The 23,146-nt window shown below is 37.3% G+C and overlaps 1 protein-coding gene across 20 annotated transcripts in view; it reads left to right on the plus strand.

Moving 5' to 3' along the window:
* GOLGA4 (golgin A4) overlaps positions 1 to 23,146 on the plus strand; it is a 79,240-nt gene that overhangs the window by 11,614 nt on the left and 44,480 nt on the right. For 12 of the 20 annotated variants that reach the window (XM_074843665.1, XM_074843636.1, XM_074843626.1 and 9 more), the window contains 6 exons: positions 4,647 to 4,736; positions 13,962 to 14,060; positions 18,602 to 18,667; positions 19,843 to 20,157; positions 22,183 to 22,230; positions 22,621 to 22,677. In XM_074843665.1, coding sequence (XP_074699766.1) covers positions 4,647 to 4,736; positions 13,962 to 14,060; positions 18,602 to 18,667; positions 19,843 to 20,157; positions 22,183 to 22,230; positions 22,621 to 22,677 — 675 coding nt within the window. Of the gene's footprint in view, positions 1 to 361; positions 3,057 to 4,646; positions 4,737 to 13,961; positions 14,061 to 18,601; positions 18,668 to 19,842; positions 20,158 to 22,182; positions 22,231 to 22,620; positions 22,678 to 23,146 lie in introns of those variants that run through there. The other 8 variants (XM_074843685.1, XM_074843774.1, XM_074843743.1 and 5 more) reach the window with 6 other exon arrangements.

Here is a 23,146-nt window from a genome sequence, read left to right on the forward strand (position 1 = left end):
TTTATGTAGCTTGTTTTATTTTAAGCCCTTTCATAGTTGTTAACTCTGGGTCTTCTCTAGTTAGTGAAGTTAAGTATGTTTTTTTCAGTGACAGTTTAGAGTGCTGTCCTGAATTTGTGTACGTCGTGAACTTTTGGTGCAGTGTAAAGGGATTGAGCTGCAGAGGTTGCTGTTTTCAATAAGCAGCAGCTAGATTATGATATCTTGCACACAATATTGTAACCCACTTAGTTCAGGGATACTCAGTGCATGTGTTAAAGGGTCAGTACTTGCTGAAAGTCAGCCTCATGAATAAGTTTGGGCCTGAGTGCACACTTGCACCCAACAGCATAATATGTTGCAGTATTTATTTGGCTGTTAAAATTAACATTGACAAATTTCATGAAACCTAATACAAGAGCTTACGATAAATGATACTTTCACCTAGTCCACTATACTGTGGACTGAGTAGATGATATAACTCAAGAGTTGACATGAACGGAAAGGCAGAAGCAGAAGGTGAGAACAGATTTTTATTTTTGTGTAAAATAGTTGTCTTGCAGTATTGCTTATTCTTCAGTTGCTCCCAAGTAACACTAGAGGGAAATTGGAGTTAAATTTGATCTTAAAAGTAAAATAGTCTAGTCTGCTACTCCTCATCTCATTTGAAAACAGATTCTGTAAATGAGGAAGGAGTGGGAAGATTTTGAAGCCTGTAAAATGTACTGGAGTCTTGTTACCTTGCTTTTAGTAATTCAGGTCCTGAAAATGCATTCCACTTATAGGGTACTCTGTCATCGTACATATTATCAGCTACTTGCCATCGAGACATTTTCAAACCAGATTTTCCAAACACTTAACATTTCTTAGTTTTATGAGACTTTTGTTTGCATTCATTTTTGCTCTTTTTGTTCCTGTACCCTGTGTAGACAGACTTGGCTCACCATACCCTCTCTGCTCTATTCATATCTTCTGCTTTGAGACCTAGAACTTGTTATTTGTACTTGGGTTTGTAGTGCCCGAGACTAAATTTACTGACCTAAGACTGATTAAATCTGGAGGTAAAATTTCTCAAGTGTAACACTTTTTCTGAGGAGGCCTTTAGGCCTACAACTTTCATATGAATGGTTAGCTAACTGATGTCATCTGTCAGGTTGAGAATACCTGTGCTCTGCCCCTCACAGGCCAAAGAACACATCTGACATGCTCCATACTGACATGGAGTTAAAAAAAAAAAAAAAAGCTATTGCAATTCCAGGTGTCTCTTGGACCAATACTTGTTGAAGATGTTCACCTGACAAATAGGGATGAAGAAAGAGCAGAGACATTAAGTGTGTTTTTTGTCTTACTTTTGAATAATACTGATAGACCTTGGGCTGCCTGGTCCCCTGAGTCAGAGGACCATGACTCTGGGAGCAGTGACTTTCCATTAGTGGACACTGAAGTTGTAAGGGACATCTTGTGTCAGTTGGATGTTCATCCTGGTGTTCTGAAGGTGCTAGTGGATGTTACAGCAGGACCCCTCTCAATTATCTTGGGAGGCTGGGGATGTCCCTGCAGACTGGAAGCTAGACAAGGCTATTCCACTTTACAGGAAGGGCGTGAGGGAGGACCCAGGGAACTAGACCTGTTAGTCTAACCTCAGGACCTCAAAAAATTGTGGAGGAGATCATACTGGGTGCTACTGAAAGGCATTTAAAGAACACTCAGCATGGGCTCACAAAGGGAGAGTCCTGTTTAACTTAATATCCTTCTACAATAAGGTCACCCACTGGTGGATGTTGTTTTCCTGGGTGTTAATAAGGCTTTTGATACTGTCCCTCTCAGCATCCTTCTGGACAAGTTGTGCAGCTGTGGGATGAGCAGATACATGGTGCTCTGGGTGAAGAACTGGCTGAGCAGCTCAGAGGGTTCCAGTGAATGGGGCTACATCTGGCTGGTGACCAGCCACCAGCGTTGTTCCTCGGGGCTCAATTCTAGGACCAGCTCTGTTCAATATGTCTATCAGTGATCTGGAGGCAGGAGTTGAATGCACGGGTAGTAAGTTTGCTGGTGATACTAAACTGGGAGGTGCTGTTGACTCTCTCGAGGGACAAGAGGCCTTGCAGAGGGATCTGGATAGATTGGAGCATTCGGCAATCATCAGTGGTTGGAATTGCACAAGGAGAGATGCTGGATTCTGCAGCTGGGACAGAGTAACTCTGGGCACAAGTCTAAACTGGGAGAGGAGTGGCTGGAGAGCAGCCCCGCAGGAAGGGGTCTGGGGGTGCTGGTTGACAGGAGGCTCGTCAGGAGTCAGCAGTTGTGCCCTGGCAGCCAAGAGGGCAAACCGCACCCTGGGGTGCATCAAACACAGCATAACCAGCCGGGCAAAAGAGGGGATTATCCCCCTGTATTTAGTGCTGGTGCAGCCTCACCTTGAGTATTGTCTGTGGTTCTGGGCCCCATAACTTAAAAAAGGACGTGAAGGTACTTGAATGTGTCCAGAGAAGGGCACCAAAGCTGGTGAAGGGGCTGCAGGCATGTCCTGTGAGGAGTGGCTGAGGTTCCTGGGTTTGTCTGGTTTGGAGAGGAGGAGGCTGAGGGGTGACCTCGCTGCTCTCTGCAGCTTCCTGGGGAGGGGAAGAGCAGAGCGGGGTGCTGAGTTCTTCTCCCTGGTAACCATCTCCAGGATGCATGGGAGTGGCTCAAAGCTGTGTTGTCAGGGAAGGTTTGCACTTGACATGAGGAAACTTTTCTTTACTGGGAGAGTGGTCAAACCCTGGAACAGGCTTCCTGGAGGGGTGGTCGATGCCCCAGGACAACGCCCTTAATACCATGCTGTAACTTTGGTCGCCCCTGAAGTGGTCAGGCAGTCAGACTAGATGGTTGTTGTGGGTCCCTTCCAGTGGAACTCTTCTGTTCTGTGACATCACATTGGTGACTGCTGCAGAGCTTAGTGCTGCTCAGCTGCAAATTGACGAGCAGTCTGAGGCAGTAGTGGAGGACTGCTAAGGGCAGAGTGAAGAGATATATTCATACTCCTAAACAATAGCAAAGCGATGATGGACTGCTGGAAATATGTTTTCTCCTATATGGTGAGTGCCAGAAGCTCTCTCTTTTAAATCACTAGTGTAAGGTTAGGGAGTAGGAATAAAGAGAGTAGGCTGTTGGTATGAATAGATCGTCATTGTTTTTCAAACCGTATGAATGCTTTTGTATTGTTTGGTGTGAAATTTTTCAGCAGGACATAGAGCTTTCATGGTGAATGGTTATTTGGTACTAGTTGAGGGGTTTTACTTTTTAGTTGTACTTTCAAGTGGGAATATTGGGTCTACTTGGTCAGACCTGTAACTATGTGTGGTGGTTTAGTCCTTGCTGGGGTCTGAGACCATGTGGCTGCTGCCCCTCCCCCACAAAAGGAGTGAAATACAAAGCCTGGGGGCTGAGATAAGGAGAGGTTTAATACAACAGTACAACAGCAACACAACAAACAACAACAGTAATAACAATGAACAGAGCAAGATATCTACCGATACAGCAGTGAGAGCAGAGAGATTGCATAACACACGCGCCTTCACCGACTCTCCTGCGCTCTTGTCAGCATGGTATATGAATAACCCGGCTAGAGCTTCCCCCCTACTGCTGGGGAAACTTAACCCTATCCTAGCTAAACCAGGACACTATGACTGATTTTGGAATAATCTTATGTTTTGTATGATGCTGGAGTTAATTCATTAGTATCCAAATTTTACAAAACGTACCCATAGATTTAGGCTATAAAGTGAGCGTAATGCTCCAAAACCCTGTCTTTTTTGGTAATATCATTTCAGTGGTCTGATACCCTTGTCAATCATGTTTTAGAACATCCAACTCTGTCTTGTGAGACAGGCATTTTGCAAGGCAGATTTTAGGTATGCAACCTCAGTGATGGTTCTGTGACTAAGTGTTAAGGGATTTAGGGTCTTTTTTTTTTTTTTGCCACACTTTGTTCATTCTGCTTATATTGTACAATATACCTAATGAGAGATCTTGCTAATTAGTTTCTTTGTACATAAAAGCTTGAATTTTGAAGTATGAGGCTGGCAAATTATGTTTGAGTTGGGTTGATGTGGCTTGTTGCAACCTCGCTCAGCATGACGTGAAATTTGTTTGAAGAGATGTTCAGTGCTGACAGGAACAAGTTCATATTAACATAAAAAGTATCACTTTCTTCTGCCCTTTGTTTAGATTCAATTTTATAAGTGGGGGTTTTTTTCTTCTTTCGTCAGGGTTGTTTGGTTTTTTTTAATTTCTTAAAGGAATCAGATGGTATTCCATATGTAAATACTTCAATCCCTGTCGGTTTGCAAAACTTTTAAACCTTAAGCAACTGTACTATGTTCCTAAAGTATTAGGAGGCTTGTGTTTCAAATCTGGTGTAAAAGGACCATGGCCAGAAATAATCGAAATAACTGATTTTGTTACATGCTCTTGTGGGTGGTGCATGATGTAGTCTGCTCTGGAGACTTTGTAGTAAGATAGAACTTTCCACAGACAGTACGTGGAGCTGCTTGTTATCTTTAAAAGGAACATCTAGACTAGACTTTACTGAGATGTTACAGTTAGTAACTGTTGAAGTAAATTATGATATGGAATAATTAGTTCTGCAATTAATATTATTCTGGATATATGTGATCTCTGTGTAGGTCCCTACTGAATTCCTTTCTGCAACTCACAGCAGAAGGAGGACATCCGCAGATCAGAGTGATGACGGCACTTCAACATCAGACGAAGAGGTCAGTTGAGAACCATTTTTCTGTGTTCTTTAACTTCACAAAAAAAAAACCCCAACTTTTTTTCCTTGATTAACTTTTTTTTCATTCCTCAATCTCACTATTTTCTGTGCATTTATAGGTACGAATAGTCTAATTTTTAGGTTAAATAATGAAGTGTTTAATATTAGTAAAACAGACCTTTAAGCTGTAGTGGTTGACCCCCGGAATAGGAAACCTTTTAAGTCTGTCTTCAGGTCTTAAAAATCTTACCTCTGAACTGAACTCAACAAGGTAGCAGGACAGAAGTTACATTCAGAGAGACTAACTTTGTTTTTTATGCCTCTTTTGGTTGAAAAGTTGGGGGAATCCAGTTAACTGCCCAGGTAACTTGAGGTGGATGAGCCTGAAGGCTTAAACTGAGCCGTGGTGAATGTTTCTAACCATACCAATAATCATTATAAAATGTGAAAAAAAACCCCTGAACAAACCGAACTGAGTCTAAATTATCAATCATAACATATCGTTAAAATCACTGTCAGGATGATGGGTAACCATGACTTGCGTAGTAGAGGAACCAGAGGAGTTAATCTGCACTCATCTTTTTTAATATTGAGTACTATGGCTTTTTGTCAGTGGCTTGATTAAAAAAGAAAAACAAGCAAAAAAAGCCCTGATTTAGAGTATGTGAAAATAGGCTGGTGGGGTAAAGCAGGGAACTTCTGTGATTCTGTAAACTCTGTCAGAGGAAACATTGAGTTCCCAACCAGAAAATTCAGTTGCTGGGTTTTGCTACAAAAAAGATGTGTTTTCTTCCAGTGGAACAATCCCCTTTAATTTTTAACACCACGTTTTCTTGAGGAGATGATCAGTTACACCTGAAATTTGTCTTAAATTCGATTATGAATGCTACAATTTATTACACTTCGGTGGTTTGCTTCCTGCAATGATGAAAGGAAGAGTACCTCATGATTTTGTTTTGTATTTTGGAAATGCAGTATTGAATTTTCTAATAAATGCTTTTTTCCTCTGCTGTTTTTATATGTGTATGTATGTAATGACTTCACTCTGACCCTAGAGAGAGGTTTTCTGTTAACTGATGCTCCATAATGTCAGCAAGCAGTGTCACCCAGCTAAATTATTAAGTGTTTCAGTAAGGAGAGTTTGCTGGTTTTTAGGTTGTTTTTTTTTTTTTTCAGGAAAAACAACCAGCGTTTCTGTTCTTAATGCAGAGTACTGATGTGGCATATTGCTGCATGAGAACTATCACTGTGGCCTAGAAGGAATGAGTTGGTGCCAAGAGTTGATGTCATCAGTAACCAGTGCAAACATAAAGATTGCCCTCTCCCCTTTTTTTTTATTTTAAAATTTACATATATCCATTCTAGAATGTGCTAGAGATTTGGCCAAGGTTTTCAGACCTTTTAAGCAGCAGAAGCTTGGTGGAATATGAAACACTGAAGCTGTGAAACAGTGATTTTTCCTCTGTGTGGCTGATTTACTGCTCTTGTCTGTCATTAACTTGGCCCTGCCTACACAAAAGGAAGAAATTTTCCTCTCTCTTTTCAGTGGGAAATAATAAAGGGAAAGATCAAGTGGTGACACTCCTCATCCCTTTTATTATACAACTACCAACTGCTTTTCAGCTCAAATAGTGTAACTCACACATTGAGTGAAAGGCAGAATACTTTTCCTTATTTTTGGTTTTGAGGATGCCTGCTTTTATTCCAGATCTGAAAAAAGTTTGTGAGCCTGAAGGCTTTTCTTCTCTTTCAGTTTTATCAATTGATTTGGTGAAAAATACTAGCTCTCCTCACAATTTGGGTAACTTATTTAAAAAATTAATACATTTCCAAATGATGTTGAATGCTACTGGTGTGTCACCTGTTTGTATCAATGCTTTCTGTAGTGTTTGTCATTTCTATGGAGAACTACGTTTCGTCTTGTAGCGCATTAGACTTATGTTGCACACCTACACCCCCACCCCCCACCCCCAGCAGGCTGTTTTTTCATACTGCTTTTCCAGACAAACAGAAGCAGCAAAGGATTCCCCACAGGACATGTCAAGTTAAGTTGGAAGAACATTATGGTCTAAATACAGTGGTTGCGCTGGAGTGATCAGAGAGGCAGAAGGAGAAATAAGATTAAGAATGGAAACAGGGTACTGAAGTGACATGAGATTTACAGCTGTCCCTGGGCTTAGGGAGCTGCTATGAGAATTTCATTTGTGAAACATATCCTGTAATTGAAAATTCAGAAAGTAGTGAAGCTGCCAAGGGAATGAAAATCTTCTTTTGGTTTCTAAGGACCGGTTTTACATTAAATGGAAAATTTTACTAAAATCAAGATAAATTTGAATGATCAAGACATGAAATCTCCTTCCTCCAGATATTTCTCATGAATGTTAACAGAATGATTAAAAGCAAATCAGCTTTGAAAATTGTTTGTTGGATTAGATTTTCATAAAATTCCGTTCAGCAGCAGTATTACTATGCTTAAAAAAGATGCAGATATTACGTACTATCTCTGAAAATATATGTCCTGATTATATGAATGCATTATGTCTTTTGGGGGGAATTTTTTGCAGTGTTCTCATTTGATCAGGCAGGTATTTTATGTACAGGTGTCAGTGACAGTGGCATTACAATGAATTAAAGTTGGGTGACATTTAATACATTGAAATGTTTGGTGTTTGAAGAGTATCATATGCTACAATGTTCTTGCGGTACATGAATAAATGCTAACCCTTTTGGTACAGAAAGCTAAGGAATATTCTTTTGTACGTTCTCTGTGCTCCCTCTGGCCTATTATGTGTTAGTACGTCTTTAACAGATCAAGTATTTGGATTTTTAGTGCTGTAATATCAAAGTTGCAAGTATTGCATGTGAAAGCTTTGAATTAAAATCAGAATATTTTTAGAATAGAAAGTTCAGAGTGAATTACAGTTGTAAATGGCAGCATTAGTCTGATCAAAGAATTATATAACATACAAGCAAACATTCTTGCTTTATATTCTGCGATATTTTTTTATTTTTCAAAATTCCAAAACATTCTCAGTTTAATGTATGCTCCATTCATGAAATACTAGGTGGGTTTCTTTTTCTGGCCCACTTTCTTCTTCAGCTTCTATTTTAATGGAGTTGTGGATCTCCAGAGGCAGTGTTACAGAGAAGCTCATAATTTTTTTCGTGTATAAGAAAAAAGCAGAAGTTTGCCTAGTTCTGTATTCTGTTCTTGCAAGTAGCCCATAAAATATGACATAGAACTTCTTCAGACAATTTACGTAGCAGATGCTTTCTGGGTTGGTCTCGGTGCCATTTGAAACAGCCCTGAATGCTTACTTGGTGCTTCCAGTCTTTTCTAGGGAAGGATAGGGTTTGGTTTTCAAACTGTTACTGCATTGACTCTTGATGTATTTCACTTCAAATTCCGTTCAATCACATTCAGTATAGTTCCTAGAAGTTCAAAATTTTCTTTTGTTCTATAATATACTTATTTACAAGTCAGGCCCACCTGCAGAGGATAACAAAGCTACTTTGGAGCCATGAACTGAGAGCAAACAGCTGATAGCTTGCTGTGGATGACCTACCGGTCATGCAGATCCAAATATCACTCACATCCTCATGAGTGTTATGGAAGTGACAGCAGAGCACAATATATATAGCTCTTCCTAGAGCTAAAGATAAACTAGCCAAGGTACTTTTCAGTCTCACTTTAGTGCTATATGATGACTGTGTTTTTAAACTAATTGAAATGTTTTGTTTATGCTGCATCTTTCCTGTATTCATACACTTAATTTGCAGTACTTCTAAATAGACACTGCCATGCAAAGATGGTAGTGGTTCAGATATGTCTATTATCTTTTTTCCTTTCTGACCTGCAAATTTAAAACTAAATTTTGGAGGCTGTATAACCTAGTTTATATCTGAAGCCTGGATTTTACAACTCCTGATGTGTATACCAGGATCTTTAGATTGCTCATCAGAATGAAAAACAAACCAGAGAAGAGTTGTATTTTGATTTCTGTACTACCTCTTTCTGAAAATGCAGTTCTGTACTCTTAGATTCTGGGGCTTTTTTTAATTGCAGAGAGAAACCTTCAACTTTCAGCTCTTCTTTCAGTTTTTTCTATTCCCTGATCACAGTAGTGATGAGGTATAAGAGGTTATGTTCCAAATTGCACAAACCTTCTATAAATAAATATTTGTGTAAATCAGCAAATTACTGAATTATTCACAACTTTTTTCTGGCATTCCCCAACTTGGGCAAATAACCAAACGTATTTATTTATTCATTTTACTGTGAGGAATAGGTTACTCATCAGTAAGAGTTGAAACTAAACCTTTGGCCTGATAGCTGACATCCCCCAGCTCCTTGAACTAGATGAGCAAATACCGGCTTGTCTCAGACAACCTTATAGTCTGATCCCTTTTCCTCTGTCTTACTGTGCTTGTATACAACATAGCCAAACTGTCCACATGCATTATAGAAGCTTTTAAGCATTAACATACTACAGATGCACATACACCATTATGTACTTTGCTAACAAAATGTATGAATTTTCAAATTTGCTTGATAACAGGGTAATCTGAAATTTGGAACCACTGATTCTTTTTTTTTTTTTTTTTTTTTTTTTTTTCCTGAAAGGGAATAATGACTGCCTTTGGCAAACTTATTATATATATATAACATGCATTGATTCAACTACTGCCATCTCCAGAGCAATGAGACTTGGGTGAAACTTTAATCCCTGTCAAATTCTGGTTTTTGTTTCACATCATGTCCCTTTGATCTGGGGATCGCATGTATGTTGGCCTTTGCTCCCCACTCATCAGAATCTTAGCAAAGGAAGATTTGAGCATTGTAATTCTTCAGAGGAAGGAGGAATAGCAAGAATAATGTGAACACAGTTGGTTCTGGAGTTCAGAAAGTCCATAAAGAACAAGTAAGGTTGCTTAACTTAGGCCAAACTTGAGGGCTACAAAAACGGTTCAGAATTTTGGAAATACAAAGGTTATTTTAAAAATACGTATTTTTTGGTAATACTGAAGGAAACAAAGCGTCATCTGGTGTCTGGCTTCATCACATAATTTACCTCATTTGTAACTTTCTTTCCAAGATAGAAATGTTTGTTGGTTAGTAAGATTTTACTTACAAAAAAAGAGTTAAATATTGTGACTAAAGACCAGCAGTATCATAGCCTTGATTTGGTGCCTGAGATTAAGGTCAGTATGAGTTAGAGAGTTCATTTACCCTGGAGCATGTTTAAAACAGAATGTTGGAAGATATTAGTAGAATTTCTATAGCAAGCTTCAAGTGTGATTTGATGGCATTCAGAGGATTAGAGAAGGTTAGTTAAAGGATTATTTACATCCCTGCACATTCTGTTTCCAGTATGCTTCAGCCCAGTTGGATTCCCTGCTTGTCTGGTTTTATTGATCATGTTACTGGCATAGCACTAATGTGCTAGTGATGCATTAGACAGTATAGCACCATATATGTTTATTGTTTCTGAAGCTGCTAAGGTAATTCAAAGTGGTTTTAGGCCAGATACTGAAGTGCAAGAATCCATTGTGGAAATGTTTGTATCTGTTTAATTTTGGCAGACTGGCAGGTTGTTTCTTGCCTTTTTTCCAGGCATAGGTGAATAATTTTTAGTGACTTTTAATACCCTTCCTCCCTCCAAGTTAACTAGACAGTTAGTTTTAAAGCCATACTGAATGGTTGATTAAAAAAATTAAAAAGTGCAGATAAAAACACATGTATATATTGGAAAGCATTAGGTAGTGTAATTACAGGATGTATTAGACAGCTCTGCCTATAATTTAGGCATAAAAACGTAGCAGGTAATGAGCTGCTGGAGTAACAAAAATACTGTGAGCAGGTACTTAAGTATTTTCATTGTTGGGCACCCAACATCTGAGAACAGGATGAACTCACTGATGAGAAGATACAGCTGGTTCTAAAGTGCTAAGGAAATACCACTCTTGGAACATGACTGAGTATATTCTGTCTTTGGTAGCTATTTGAAGTGTGAAACTTGTCTTGACTACTGGAGAGGAAATATTTTGTGATTTCATTTTGATAGTGATTACTGTTCTGCCTCAGTATTGTTGCCTTCTGCCCTTCTTCATTGTAGGGTTGGCTCCTTCCCTTTTGTGCTTGCCTTTACTCAAGGAACAGTAGGGTGAAGCTGAGATGATGTAGTGGTGTTCTTGCATCAGGGTTCTGACTAACATCTGTGACACTCAACAATACTGTTAATCACGTTCTGTTGTTTGGGGAAACTATTAGTTGTGGTAGAGACCCTGGTGTTGTATGTCTGCAGACTCAAGCAGTGCTGCATCAATTTATATCTCTAAGCTTTTTTCTTGCTTTTTCTCAAAACTGTAACAGTTAGTAATGTAGATTGGCATATTTTAGGCTGTGAATAGCTTGCATCTTCTGATCTTGCTAAAAAGGAGTTACAGACACCCCCTATCACTTGCCTACCAGGTAGTTTGAGTGAATTTTTAAAATTAACTCTTTCCATTGTTTAAAGCTCTTGGTTATCTTACCTGTAAGTTTTGGGTTTTGTAGTTACTGTTTTGTGAAAGACTTACTGTCTAAGCCTCCTGTTAGAACTTGGCTGCACTGACATGGTTGTGGACTTCTGAGGTTGATCAACAATATAACAATTCATGGATGCTGAACATACTGACAGTCCAATTTTTTTTTTTTTTTATTTCGGGTGAAGAATACTGACTTCTTAGAGATTAAGTAGGAATTCTTTTTAATGCAAATTGCTTGGTATACTATTTAATGGAATTAGGATTAAATAAAATAATACTATGATGAAATGGCACAATTTAATCTTTGAGAAGCAAATATTAGCATACCATTACTATGAAGAGATAATTTGAATCATCTGTGATTCCTGAAGTTCTTGACAGTCCTGTTTTTAAAAGTGACTTAAGCTGAAGATAGTATATGGTACATGTTGAAAACATTCATAATCTTTTGGTTAATATTTGCCACAATCCATGTATGAAGTCTTTGCAAACTGTGTTTCATCATCTTAACTGGTCTTCTCTAAACATACAAAGTAATTTTTGTCTTCAAGATTTCATAATTTTATTTGTGGTTGAGAATTTGCATGCTTCTAATTCTCAAGGCCATCAGGCTTGCTTGTAGTACTGCTGCTGTATGCTTGTACACTTGTGTGTACATAGTATTTGCCATTTCTTTTTCTGGCATGTACCCTTTCCAGAAGTACATGTACAAAATGCATAGCACAGACAAGGCTATGAGCTTCTACAACCATTGCCACTTAACAAAGATTTTCTGGAAACATTAACACTTGTCAACTTCCCTGAAAGCTCAGATGAGAAAAGAAACTTAAGTGGTTTTTACACTCTTGAATAAATATATAGCAGGAACTTTAACACAGCTTACTCTTAGGAATTATACTTCTGACAGGCTGAGAGGGATTGGTGACCAGTCTGACCAAACTCAGCATGTGACCACAGTGGATGCACTGGGCAAGTGTGTCCAGGCTGGGGGGAAAGAAGATTGGGAGCAGGAGAAATGGGAGCATCTCTTTTGTTAGCAGCTTGTGTTTGTAGTAGCTTAAAAGTGAGAAGTTTCACATGAATTTCTTGGACCTAGCTAGTTCTTGGCAAATCAATTAAACTACTGGAGCGCTTGCCCGTGCCAGCTTTGGGAATGCTATGACAAGGGCAGCTGAATAATAGGAGTCAAAATTAATTGCCACTGTATTTAGCAATCTGAGAAGTAAAAGTTGGGCATAAATGCTAGGATTAGTGTTCTGCAGATACAGTGTCTATAAAGACAGTTCACAATTTTGTAGTGTTTGGTTTTGGTTCTTTTTTGACCATGAAACTAAGCTGCTTTCCTTTTGTAGCTCTAGAAGGTCTTCTGACATAACTAGCAGGATTCTCCAGCAATGGATATTTGTACAAAGGGTGTGTGTGTGTGTGTGTATGTGTGTATATGTATGTATATAGTATAGTGAATCAAATAGGAGGCAATAAAAGCACATTTATTTTGCATTGTTTTCTGCAGGATTGGTAATTTAGGTCTCAGTTACTCAGGTTTTTCAGTAATTATTTGGGTTTTTTCAGCATAGATATATTAGAGAAAAGGCATAGGGAGTCAGTACTGACATTCAGAGGCTATTGTGTATGGCTGACACTGAACATTAAGCAGTTAATACGTTGTCTGAAAGGGTTTTGTGGACACAAATTGCGAGTCCTGTAGCATTCCAGATCTTACACATGAAAATATTTTTCCTCTCTCAATTTGAGTTTATGTAATTCATCTGCTGGAGCACTGGAGTCCATGTAATGTTCACAAAAAAAATAAAAATCAAACTCTAACTTACGTTGTAATAGATTTCATTCCTAAAAATACTATTTAGTAACTTGAAACAAAACAAAATGGTTCTGAAATAATGAGAAAGAAAAACCATGTTGTGTTTAGTTCAGTCTGCAGACAGCACAGTTCTGAAATCTCAGGCAATAAGAAAGTTGAACCTTGAACTTTTGTGTGTGAGTAAACTCATGAGAGAAATAATTTTTGAAATCTGTTGCATCATCCTAACAGCATTAGATTGCTTTACAGTACATGTGTATGTTCAGTTTGAATTCAAATTCTAGTCTCTTCATGGTTTTTGTCTCTAGGAATTTAAATCTCTTCTTTGATACTAACTTGATAAAATGGTTAATTGTGTTTTTACAAAATAGTCTGCTAGTAGTTTGAAAAATTTTGTGAGAAAGTTCTTTTTTAATGTAGTTAGAATTCTAGTGTATAAGAACAGTAGAAGATAGTAAAAAGCATGCAATTTATATTGTTTATAGATAAAATACCGATAGAATTTTTAGACTAATGAGTGTTTCACACATAATTGAGAGCAAAGAAGGCTCAGTGGTATCCAAAGATAAGTCATCTGCAGAAAAAATTACAATATCAGTGCCTGAAACATTGTCTTTATCTTTGGCTAAACTAAGGTCTTTTTTTTAAATTGTGTGTTTCTTTACTTCTAAATGATCAAAACTGTATTTTGACTGTTCTGAAATGATCTAATGCATATTTTCTGGTTATGTCCTGCCTTTATCAATATCTGTTGTCTCATAAACTGCTGTATTGTTTTATAATGTTTTTAATAGTGTGGGAAAATTGAGTAAAACCATGCAACATTCTTTACCTTACTGCTTGATTTATTTTCCTACTTTTTGCATTGAATGACAGCTGCTAGCCGGGATGATAGCAGAACCTGCTTTTCTCTCTGAGTATACTATCTTTGCTTTGGATCCCACCAAACAACCTAAGCCACAGAGTGACGGTGTGGTGAGTCCTCCCACCCCTCTTAGTGATGCCTTTAGCAGGGGAAGGAGCGTACTGTACTAGAAGGCAAACCTAGTGTTGCTTGTGGCTTGTTCTCACAAAGGCATCTATCTTTACCCTGTTGCTAACCCTGCACTAAATTTCACAGAGGTAGTACCTGATAGCTCCTGGCTGGTGTGCTGTATGATGTGAATTTATTGTAACATAAAAAATTAACATGTTTTCTGTTATACAGGTAACCATACTCTACACAACTTTTAAATAATTGCTGCACAAGTTTGTGTGTTTGTTGCTTAGAATTCCTTAATGCCATTGAAAGTCTTCCTCTTCATTTTTATGTATGTCTGTATGTATTTCAAGATAAATGGATATGATAAACATTGAGATTGTTTTTGTCTAAAAATTATGTGCTTTTTGCTGTGTACAGTGAAAGCCTCACAATGTCATTTATTACTAATGGTAGCAGGAAATAATTATCTCACCTAGACACTGAAATTCAGCTACTTCTAGTTGGTAACCTGGCAGCTATTATTGTGAGGATAAATAGTCCTTTATTTAATAATTAGATTTTATTTTAAATATATATTTCTTTGCCTGGAAATGTTATTTTCATAGTATACAAGTGGTGAAGCTCAGTGAGAAGAGAACAAGGAATGGAGAAAAAGAAGCAGGCATAGGGAGGAAAGCAGGCTTCTAGTTTCTAACATACACACCTACAAAAATGTATTCTTATTATTGTCACAGGACTGGGATGGCATCTTCCACATGCTTCAGAGGCATGCACTCCTGAGTCCTTAGGGATTCAAAACACAGTGTTTTTTAGAGTCCCAGCTCATCCTCATGCTTCATGATTACTTTGCTTTCTAGTTTAGCAAGTGCTTTTCTGCTGCTCATGAAGATGCTGAAAATGAGAAGTCACTGAAAGCTGTAACAAGATAGAAATTCGATAAGCAGATGCACTTAGCACAACACACCCATGTTGTGTTGGACTTGCCTCTTTCAGTCTAAGCAAGATTGGACTGAAACAGTGATTAAAAAGATGATCTGTGGAAAGTCTTCCTTTGTGGTAAAGGGTTATGCTTGTTTAGAGCATGCCCTTAGAGCACAGATTCATTACTAGCTCAATCATGGTGTTCACAAGATGGAGCTTTTTGATGGGGGGCAAAAAGGACGTTCAGACTGTGCCAAGATCTGTAGTTACTAGATTTTTTTTTTTTTCCAGTTCTAGTTATTTTGACCGTATTCCAGGTCCAGTGATCACTACTTAAAGTTTCACTGCAAATTTAATTAAGCTTTTCTAAACTTACAGCACTCAACAGTTTTGAGCTCTCTTCAACTAAATTAGAGAATATCCCTAGTACAGTTGCATTTAGAAAAACATATTTTTGAGAATGCTCAAATGTTGTCTTTATATTATCTTTTAGTATATACTTCAGGGGTAGGAATCACTGACTTGCATATTTATATACAAGACTGCATACATAATTATTATGTAAGAGTTATCATTAATGTGTTACCAACGTGTAGTAATGATACATTACCTGTAAAACTGGTAGAGCTCTAGAAGTGTACTCTAGAAGGCTCTAGAGCTGTACTCTCATGGTAATAATTTGGGGGGAGAAAACAATGATTTAGAAGTTTATAGGGAAGAGGAGGGCTGATTATATACAAATATATATTAAAAAACCCATTATATACGTTTGGGAAACCTGGGTAAACTAAAGATGCAGGAGAAGGAAAGTTTCATCAGCACACACAAATGCATATTAATTGTGCTAAAACAGTATTTTAACTGTGTGTGTGCAAGTGGTGTGTGATCCAAGAGTGAGCATCATAGAGAAATGACAGTAGTTGTGGATTTTTTGGCATAGATGAAGTTAGTATAAACTCCTTGCTAACTAAGCTGCATGGGTTTTGTTGCATGAAAAAATAATTCAAATATGCTTGGATGGACAGGTTTTTTTAAAGAAAAATTAAAGGAAAATGAAGGAAGAAAATGTGTACTAAGCTGTCCTTCCTTCCTTGATAATTTACTCAGCTTTGGAATACCTGAGAAGGAGGGAGAACAGTAAAATGTTTTTAAATGTAAACATTAAGCTTTCATTCTTTAGGCTTATGGAACCTATTTATACCTTTGAGAAATAAATAAAATTAGTTTGCATTTCAGAAATAGGGAAGTAAGGAAGCACAAGTGTCACTAGAATGCTCTGATGTGCTCCAGTTAAAATTAAGCTCTGGTTTATACATCTTAGTAACAAAAAGCAGCCTTTTTAGTAGAGATTCGAAGTATAGCTCTCATTGGATAGAGGAGATAGTTATGTATGTTCTGTGGGTTCGTGGAGGAAAGGCTTCTGCTGGTTTCCAGAAACCCTGATGTAACTCTGTTGGTTTTAAGACTTTCAAAGTGCCAGCCTGTGCTCTGTGATTCTAGTTTTGCTGAAACATCTCTTAAGGCTTATGAAAGGCTTGGGCTTTTAAGCTCTTCAAAGCTGCTTGAGTCTGTACTTATTATATATAGCAACTTCCATTCATGCTTACCTTTCACTGTGTGGACACTGGAATATGACCCTTTGCCCTAGAGCAAAGTGACTTAGAACTGCATCTTCTAGATACGCTGTTAATCTTTTATGTAAAAGCTGAACCACCACAGGTATCCCTTTTATGATTTATGTCAGTAGAAAGTGTAATCCCAAATACAGGTTCTACTTTTGTTCGCACAGATTGAATACAAAGATGTCATCACAATTAATAGGAAAATTTTAAAAGTGGTGACATGAGTTTTAGTTTTGAAATGGCTTTTTTAAGGATCTTCATAGATCCTTAAATGACAGCTTTTTAAGGATCTTCCTGGAAAGAACAGCATCCATGGTTTTTATATTCATAAACACCTTATTAGATTTAATAAATCTACTTAATCTTGTGTTTTAAAATTAGATCTTAAATTTTATTAAATTATTCTTGTCAATTAGATTTACAAACCCTTCGTAGTTTCTTTTAATTCTTTTTATGGGTATCAGAATACGTGATTTTTTGAAAGAAGTGTTTGTAGTTAGTTTGTAATTCTTGGCAAAATATTAGTCTTCCTCTGTCCAGTAGTAGCACAGTAGATGCTTTGTAAATTATAAAGCAGAAGATAGATAAGCTTATTATTAGCTTTCCAGTTAGGAAGTGAAAAAGAACAGGTAATGGAGACGAGAATAAAATGTAGGAGTGCTTTAGTTTAAAACCCAGTAAGAGCAGTTTATCCACTAGGAATAAATCAGCCACAACAAGACGGTGCTCTGAAGCAGAATACAGGTTTTGTTCAAGCCAGGTGAAGTGCAGTTTCGAAATCCAAACAGACTTCTTGTATGGCTGGTTAGTGCTCATTTCGCTCTGTCTGAATCTGGGTGACTGCTCATTTCGCTGGCTTCCTTAACTGTCTAGATTTCTTTCTCTTCTCTGTTATTTTTGTACTTCCTTAAGTTTGCTCCCCGTCAAACATTTCTGAAGCCCTTTTACACTGAATCATTCCTCTTCTACATTTATGTTTATGTATGCTTATCTGTGTATCCACAGAGTAGAAGCTGTGGGTGTAATCATGTAGCAGCTACATGGATGATTATGATACGTATACAACTAAAATACCAACCTTAGATTTTACAGCTTGCATATAACTATCAGGGTATATCTTGATTAAAAATTAAAAGTTACACTGCTTTTAGCTTCTGAATTCCTCCTACTTTGTTCGATATATCTCTGTGCTTTGCTTCTCTTGGAAAAAATTCATATCTAAGATGGTTTCTAGCATGTTTTGCTATTTCAGTTTGACCTGGTTTAAGTATCAGAAAACCATCTGGTTTTGTACAGGTTAGAAAATACCTGAACACAGGGCATAGGAAAAGCAGGATAGACAGATTAGAAACAGAATATTTGAACTCTAAAAAAAAACCAAACCCCAAAACAACCAAGAGCATTATTTTCTATTGTGGATGGGGTTTTTTGTTTGTTTGGAAGTTCAGAGGAGTGTATGTGTGAAGTTTTGCACAGGATATTTTTTCTGAAAGTTTAATTTTCTTCCTGTGCTTGTTTGGAGTCTTAAACAGTCTGTTACCAGCACTTTTTTGTCAGGTAGCTTCCACCCCCCAAAATGTACTTAAACAGAGAAAGATGGTGTGATTCCACTGTTACTTATGTTGGCTGTAAACAACAGTGGTCATAAATTAGATATTTTCCTGCTATCATTTTGTCTTTTTAGTGTTTCTTTGATTTGTGCATAAATGTTACATAAATAATCATTATGAATAATTTAATCGGAGATGTCAGCATTTGCAGATGTCTCATACTAATCTGTGCACACGTAGCGGCTTTGTAGTTCTGTATATTGCAGCAATCTGTTTTGAATTTAACAAACTAGCTTGTTTGCATGAAGACATCTTAATAAACGTTCAAAAGAAAGTACTAAAAACACAAGCAAGGAAAAAGCACAGGTGCTGTTTGTAGGAATTGCGTGAATTGCGGTCCTGGCAGTCTATTCCTTCTAACAGTTGTTTTTCCTCCTGTAGACCTTAGCTAAACAACCACTTCCTAGATCCACAGAAAACAATGGAAGTGGACAAGCCTCCCCACAGGTACGGCGAGGACATGGGGGATTTGTTTCCTTCTTCACTGCTGTGTTGTCTTTGTGTTGTGTTGGTTTAAGTGCCCAATATAGATCTTCATTCTGGAGTAGGGATGACCAGTACGTAGCCTGTCAGGATACTAGGGTGTTTTGTTTGTGTGTAATCCCATTAGCTGGTATTAAGTGTTGCTAGTGATGCGTGGAGCTTTTTTTGTAGGGACAGGTTAGCAGTATCTGATGGCATGCTGCAGGCTGCTTGTGTGGAGGTGTGGCTCATTGCTCATGGGACAGAGCCAGCATGGGATACGGAGTGTTAACCTCGCTTTCAAAAGGAGAGGGCATATTGCGTGGCTAGAAAGCTAATTTCTAGCTGAAGAAAAAGAGCTGATAGGCTAAAAAAAATTTGTCACTAGTGGTAAAGGTGGGGGTCATTCTTTAATATGTCTCAGAAAAAGTTTAGCTTGCTGGAGTGGAATTAGCTGTGACTCCTTGTACGTGCATCCCAACATTTGATTGTGAGGGCAACATTGTGCAGTAATGTTTTCAAATCACTTCTGTAGCACTGGCAGTATCTGGTACCATAGCACAAAACCTTTTCCTTTACAACAGCGTAAGTACTTTAACTGCATAAATCAATAATTACATTTTATGTAACAATCATAAAGCCATTTAAAATAAAATAAAAATAAGAAAAGGACTGTTTAAGACGGCATGCTAGAACTAACTTGTACATAGACTTTTGCAATAAATTTCTTCTCTTAATCATAGGAAGATATCTTTGTGTCTTTGAGATAAGTACAGTCTTCTGTTTAATACATCAAGAAGTGAGTCAGTATTTTTTTTTTTTTTTTTTAAATTTGGGACAACAGTAAATGCGACTATTTTAGTTACATGTTCTTCACTTTTTAAAGGGGTTACACAGAAATACATTATTTTAGAAGTTTAAACCAGAGGTGTAGCTTATTGGATTTAGTTGCTATGTGAAATTGCCCACAAGTGGTAGATGCATGCTTAATTTCTCAGCACAAGATGATTCTTCTAAGGGAGTGGTAGGTATTTGGTGTCATGCATGTGTTAGGCAACAGTCGTCCCTTTGCCCTGGTCAGGTGTCTGTTTCTTGGGCTTCAGTATGTGTGTCTGCCTAAAAGCAGTGCAAAAGTAATTATTTGCTTTGAATTTTTGCAGCTGAGTGACACTCGGTCTTTTGCCCAGAGGCTTCAGCTCCGAGTCCCCTCCATGGAGTCTTTGTTTCGAAGCCCAGTAAAAGAGTCCCTGTTCTGCTCTTCTTCTAAGGAGTCCCTGATACAAGCTTCTTCAAGAGACTCATTGAATCGACTGGACTTGGATGCAGCTGGTTCCACCTTTGACTCAACTTCTGACATGGAAAGTGAAACCGAAGAGCCTCTGAGAAATATGGACAGCCTCAGCAAAGAGCAGATGCGGCAGCGACTGCGCAGAATGGAGCGCAGTTTGGGCAACTACAGAGGAAAATACTCAGAGGTAGGCAGTGTTGTGAGTGACTTACATGGGTGGAGAGGGGAAAAAGATGAGGCTAACAGATACTGCAGTAGTGGATAATCTTTCTGTTTTCCTATCTGGAGCAAATCGATCGACTTACAGCTAACATGGAAGTTAAGTTATTATTGTAAGTCTAGTTATATTTGATTTAGATAGGTCAAATGTTTTTCTGGTAATAAAACACGGAAATCCTTTTCTTCTCTTGTTTGTAAATAATTCCATGTTGTCAGCAATAGAGATTAATTAGTGGTTACTTACACAAAGTAGGCCTGTGAAGGTTTCTGCTGAAAGCCTGTAGCGAGGGGTGGAGTTCGGTACAGAGGTGAGCAGGGCTTGTACTCGCATGACAGCAAATTTACTCTTCTTCTGGAACTTGTTATTGAAGTGCACAGTGTGTATTTCCTGCACATGCGATAGGCAAGCGTTTTGTTTTCAATAAGTAGGTTCTATTCCCCATAATTTCCAGGTATTCCCGGAAAGGAATTAATTCAAGGACTATTTATTTTGCTATTTTAGTGAAAACCAATGATATAAGTAGTTTTGCTACTAATTTTTCAAATTGTTGGGAAAAGTAAAGGTTTCCAAGTGGTGGTGTTGGATTTTTTTATTTTTTTTAAGTATGTGTGTGTATTGTATTTAAAATGACATTTGCACTGGCTTTTACAGTTCTTTAAGTGTTTGCTGCCCTCAAATACAAAAATTCCTGTGCAGCCTTTTGGCTATTAGTGTCAAAATCCCTGGAATCTAAAATATGTATACAGTAATTACAGTATTCAACATATGCCTGAAAAAACAGTTCTCTTCCATTAATTCAGTAATTGTTGTCTCCCATTAATTCTTTCATTCTCTTCCAGCTAGTATAAGAAGATAATTTTTTTAAAAGTTTATGTAAACAATGTTGCCAAAATGAAAATTCTTCAGTTTGTATGTTTGTTTTAGTGGGTTTTTTGGTTGGTTTTTTTTTTTTTAGTGTAGTCTGTCTAGCAAGTCTTAATTTTCTCTATCAAAAAGGCTTGTGGGTTTCTTTAGGTCAGTTGGAAAGAATTGTTTTGCCGGAGCTTGGAAGAATGTAGTTTCAATATATAATGAGTATTTAAGATGTAAATTTTTTTTCTCACTTAAAGTAGGATACAAAGTTAGCATCTCAAAAATATGGTAAGGGAAACCATCCATAGTAGGTTTAGTTTTCTTTTAAATGTAAAATAAGTATGACTTTGAAATTAAAAGTAATTTTGAACTCTGAAAAATCTTCAAATTGCTATTTAAAATAAAGGTACCTTTTGACTTAAATATTTCTGGGCTTGGTGTTTTGGATTTGTTTTCCTTTAAATTTTCAGCAATTTGGAAGTAGCATATTCTAGTTCCAAGTGCCATTATGCTACTTAAGCTTTGGACAGCTTAGGCAATTGTGATCAAATTTTTAATTAAACTAAATTGTGCAGTTACTCATGAAGTCCTTTTGTCTGCTTACAATAAGAAATAGTGTCCACTTCCAGTCTTTCTTTGTCTGCTGGGTATATGCAAAGCACATGGAATGAGAACATTCATTATTACACAGAGTTGGGTTTTTTTCTAGATTTGTAAGTGTATTTTTTAACGTATACTCATTGTAAAATTAATTTTACTGAAGCTCTCTGGGATGTGAACCCTTACAGATGTACATCTCTGTAGGGTAACTGTCTGGGATGTAACTTTGTCATACGGTTGTTTTTTGACTGCCTGTATTGAAGCATGGCTCTTCTTAGAGGTCTTTTCAGTGAAGGGAGAACAGTGCATGAATGCTGAATAACCTTATTGTTTTGACATGTAGGCTTTATTTTTTTAAGACATTGGAGATATTTTATAAATGGAAGAAGGAAACATTGAGAAAATTTAACTATGTTTGTGTCAGAAGAGCTTTCTCAAATGAAGAGTTTGAAAATGCAGATAGGGATAAAACTAAGTAATTTATTTTGATAGCTATAAATGCATGTATTATCGTCGTTATACCTGATTTCTGTTTTTTAGCTAGTGTCTGCTTATCAAGTTATCCAGCGGGAGAAGAAGAAGCTACAGGTAAGCATTACTTTTTACCCTCTTAGAATGTGTAGGGCAAATACAGCTTTAATTTTCAGTGCATATTGTGTGTGTGTGTTTACACAATACATTGTGTATATGTGTGTGTGTATAACAGAAGACTCCTTAGCTGCAACTTCTGAGGAATAAGCTAATATTAGTTTGTCAAAGTAACTGTGAAGCTATTGTACTCCAGCCTTTTTTTATTGCATCAGCTGAGTTCAGGTGACTGCCAAGTTGGCAGTTTACGATAATACTTACACATTGAGCTTGACTTGAAAGAAAAATACAGATCATTAATTCTTCTGCTGAAAAGAATTCTATGGATTTATTTATACTTTATAAAAGTTACATTTAATATACCTGATGTTTATTCTTCCTTCTTTTAAGGCCATTCTGAGTCAAAGTCAGGATAAAGCACTCCGCAGAATTGGAGAACTGAGAGAGGTAATTTACTTTATTAATTGAATATTTATACCACATATACATAGGATCTTTCTCTGCCTAGCTTTTGATTTTTTTTGTTCACTTTACAAAATATTTTCTGTCGTGCAGCAGGGTTTCTTACTGCTTGTTTTTATTTGCTTATATGGGGTTATTTCTCTGACTTGTTTCCCATTCAGCAGCTTATTGTCATACTCTTAAGATGGAGCAGTTCATTGTACCGACTGAACTGCTTTTCTGTTCATTGTGAAATAGGTAGAAATGTGTGTGGTTCTTAAAGTATTGTTGGGTCCAGCAGTAGATGTCCCTGTGCAACTTGTTGCTCTTCTAGTATTAAGAAATACTAATGTTAGGCAAATACAAGTAAGAGACACTTTTAAATAAATATTTTAATGACTATCAATTTAAAAAAAGGATAAAATTTTAAAAACTGCTCTCTTGATCTCAATTATATACATTGTTTTTATGGATT

This window comes from Strix aluco, chromosome 1, assembly GCF_031877795.1.
Source record: "Strix aluco isolate bStrAlu1 chromosome 1, bStrAlu1.hap1, whole genome shotgun sequence".
Taxonomy (NCBI): Eukaryota; Metazoa; Chordata; class Aves; order Strigiformes; family Strigidae; genus Strix; species Strix aluco.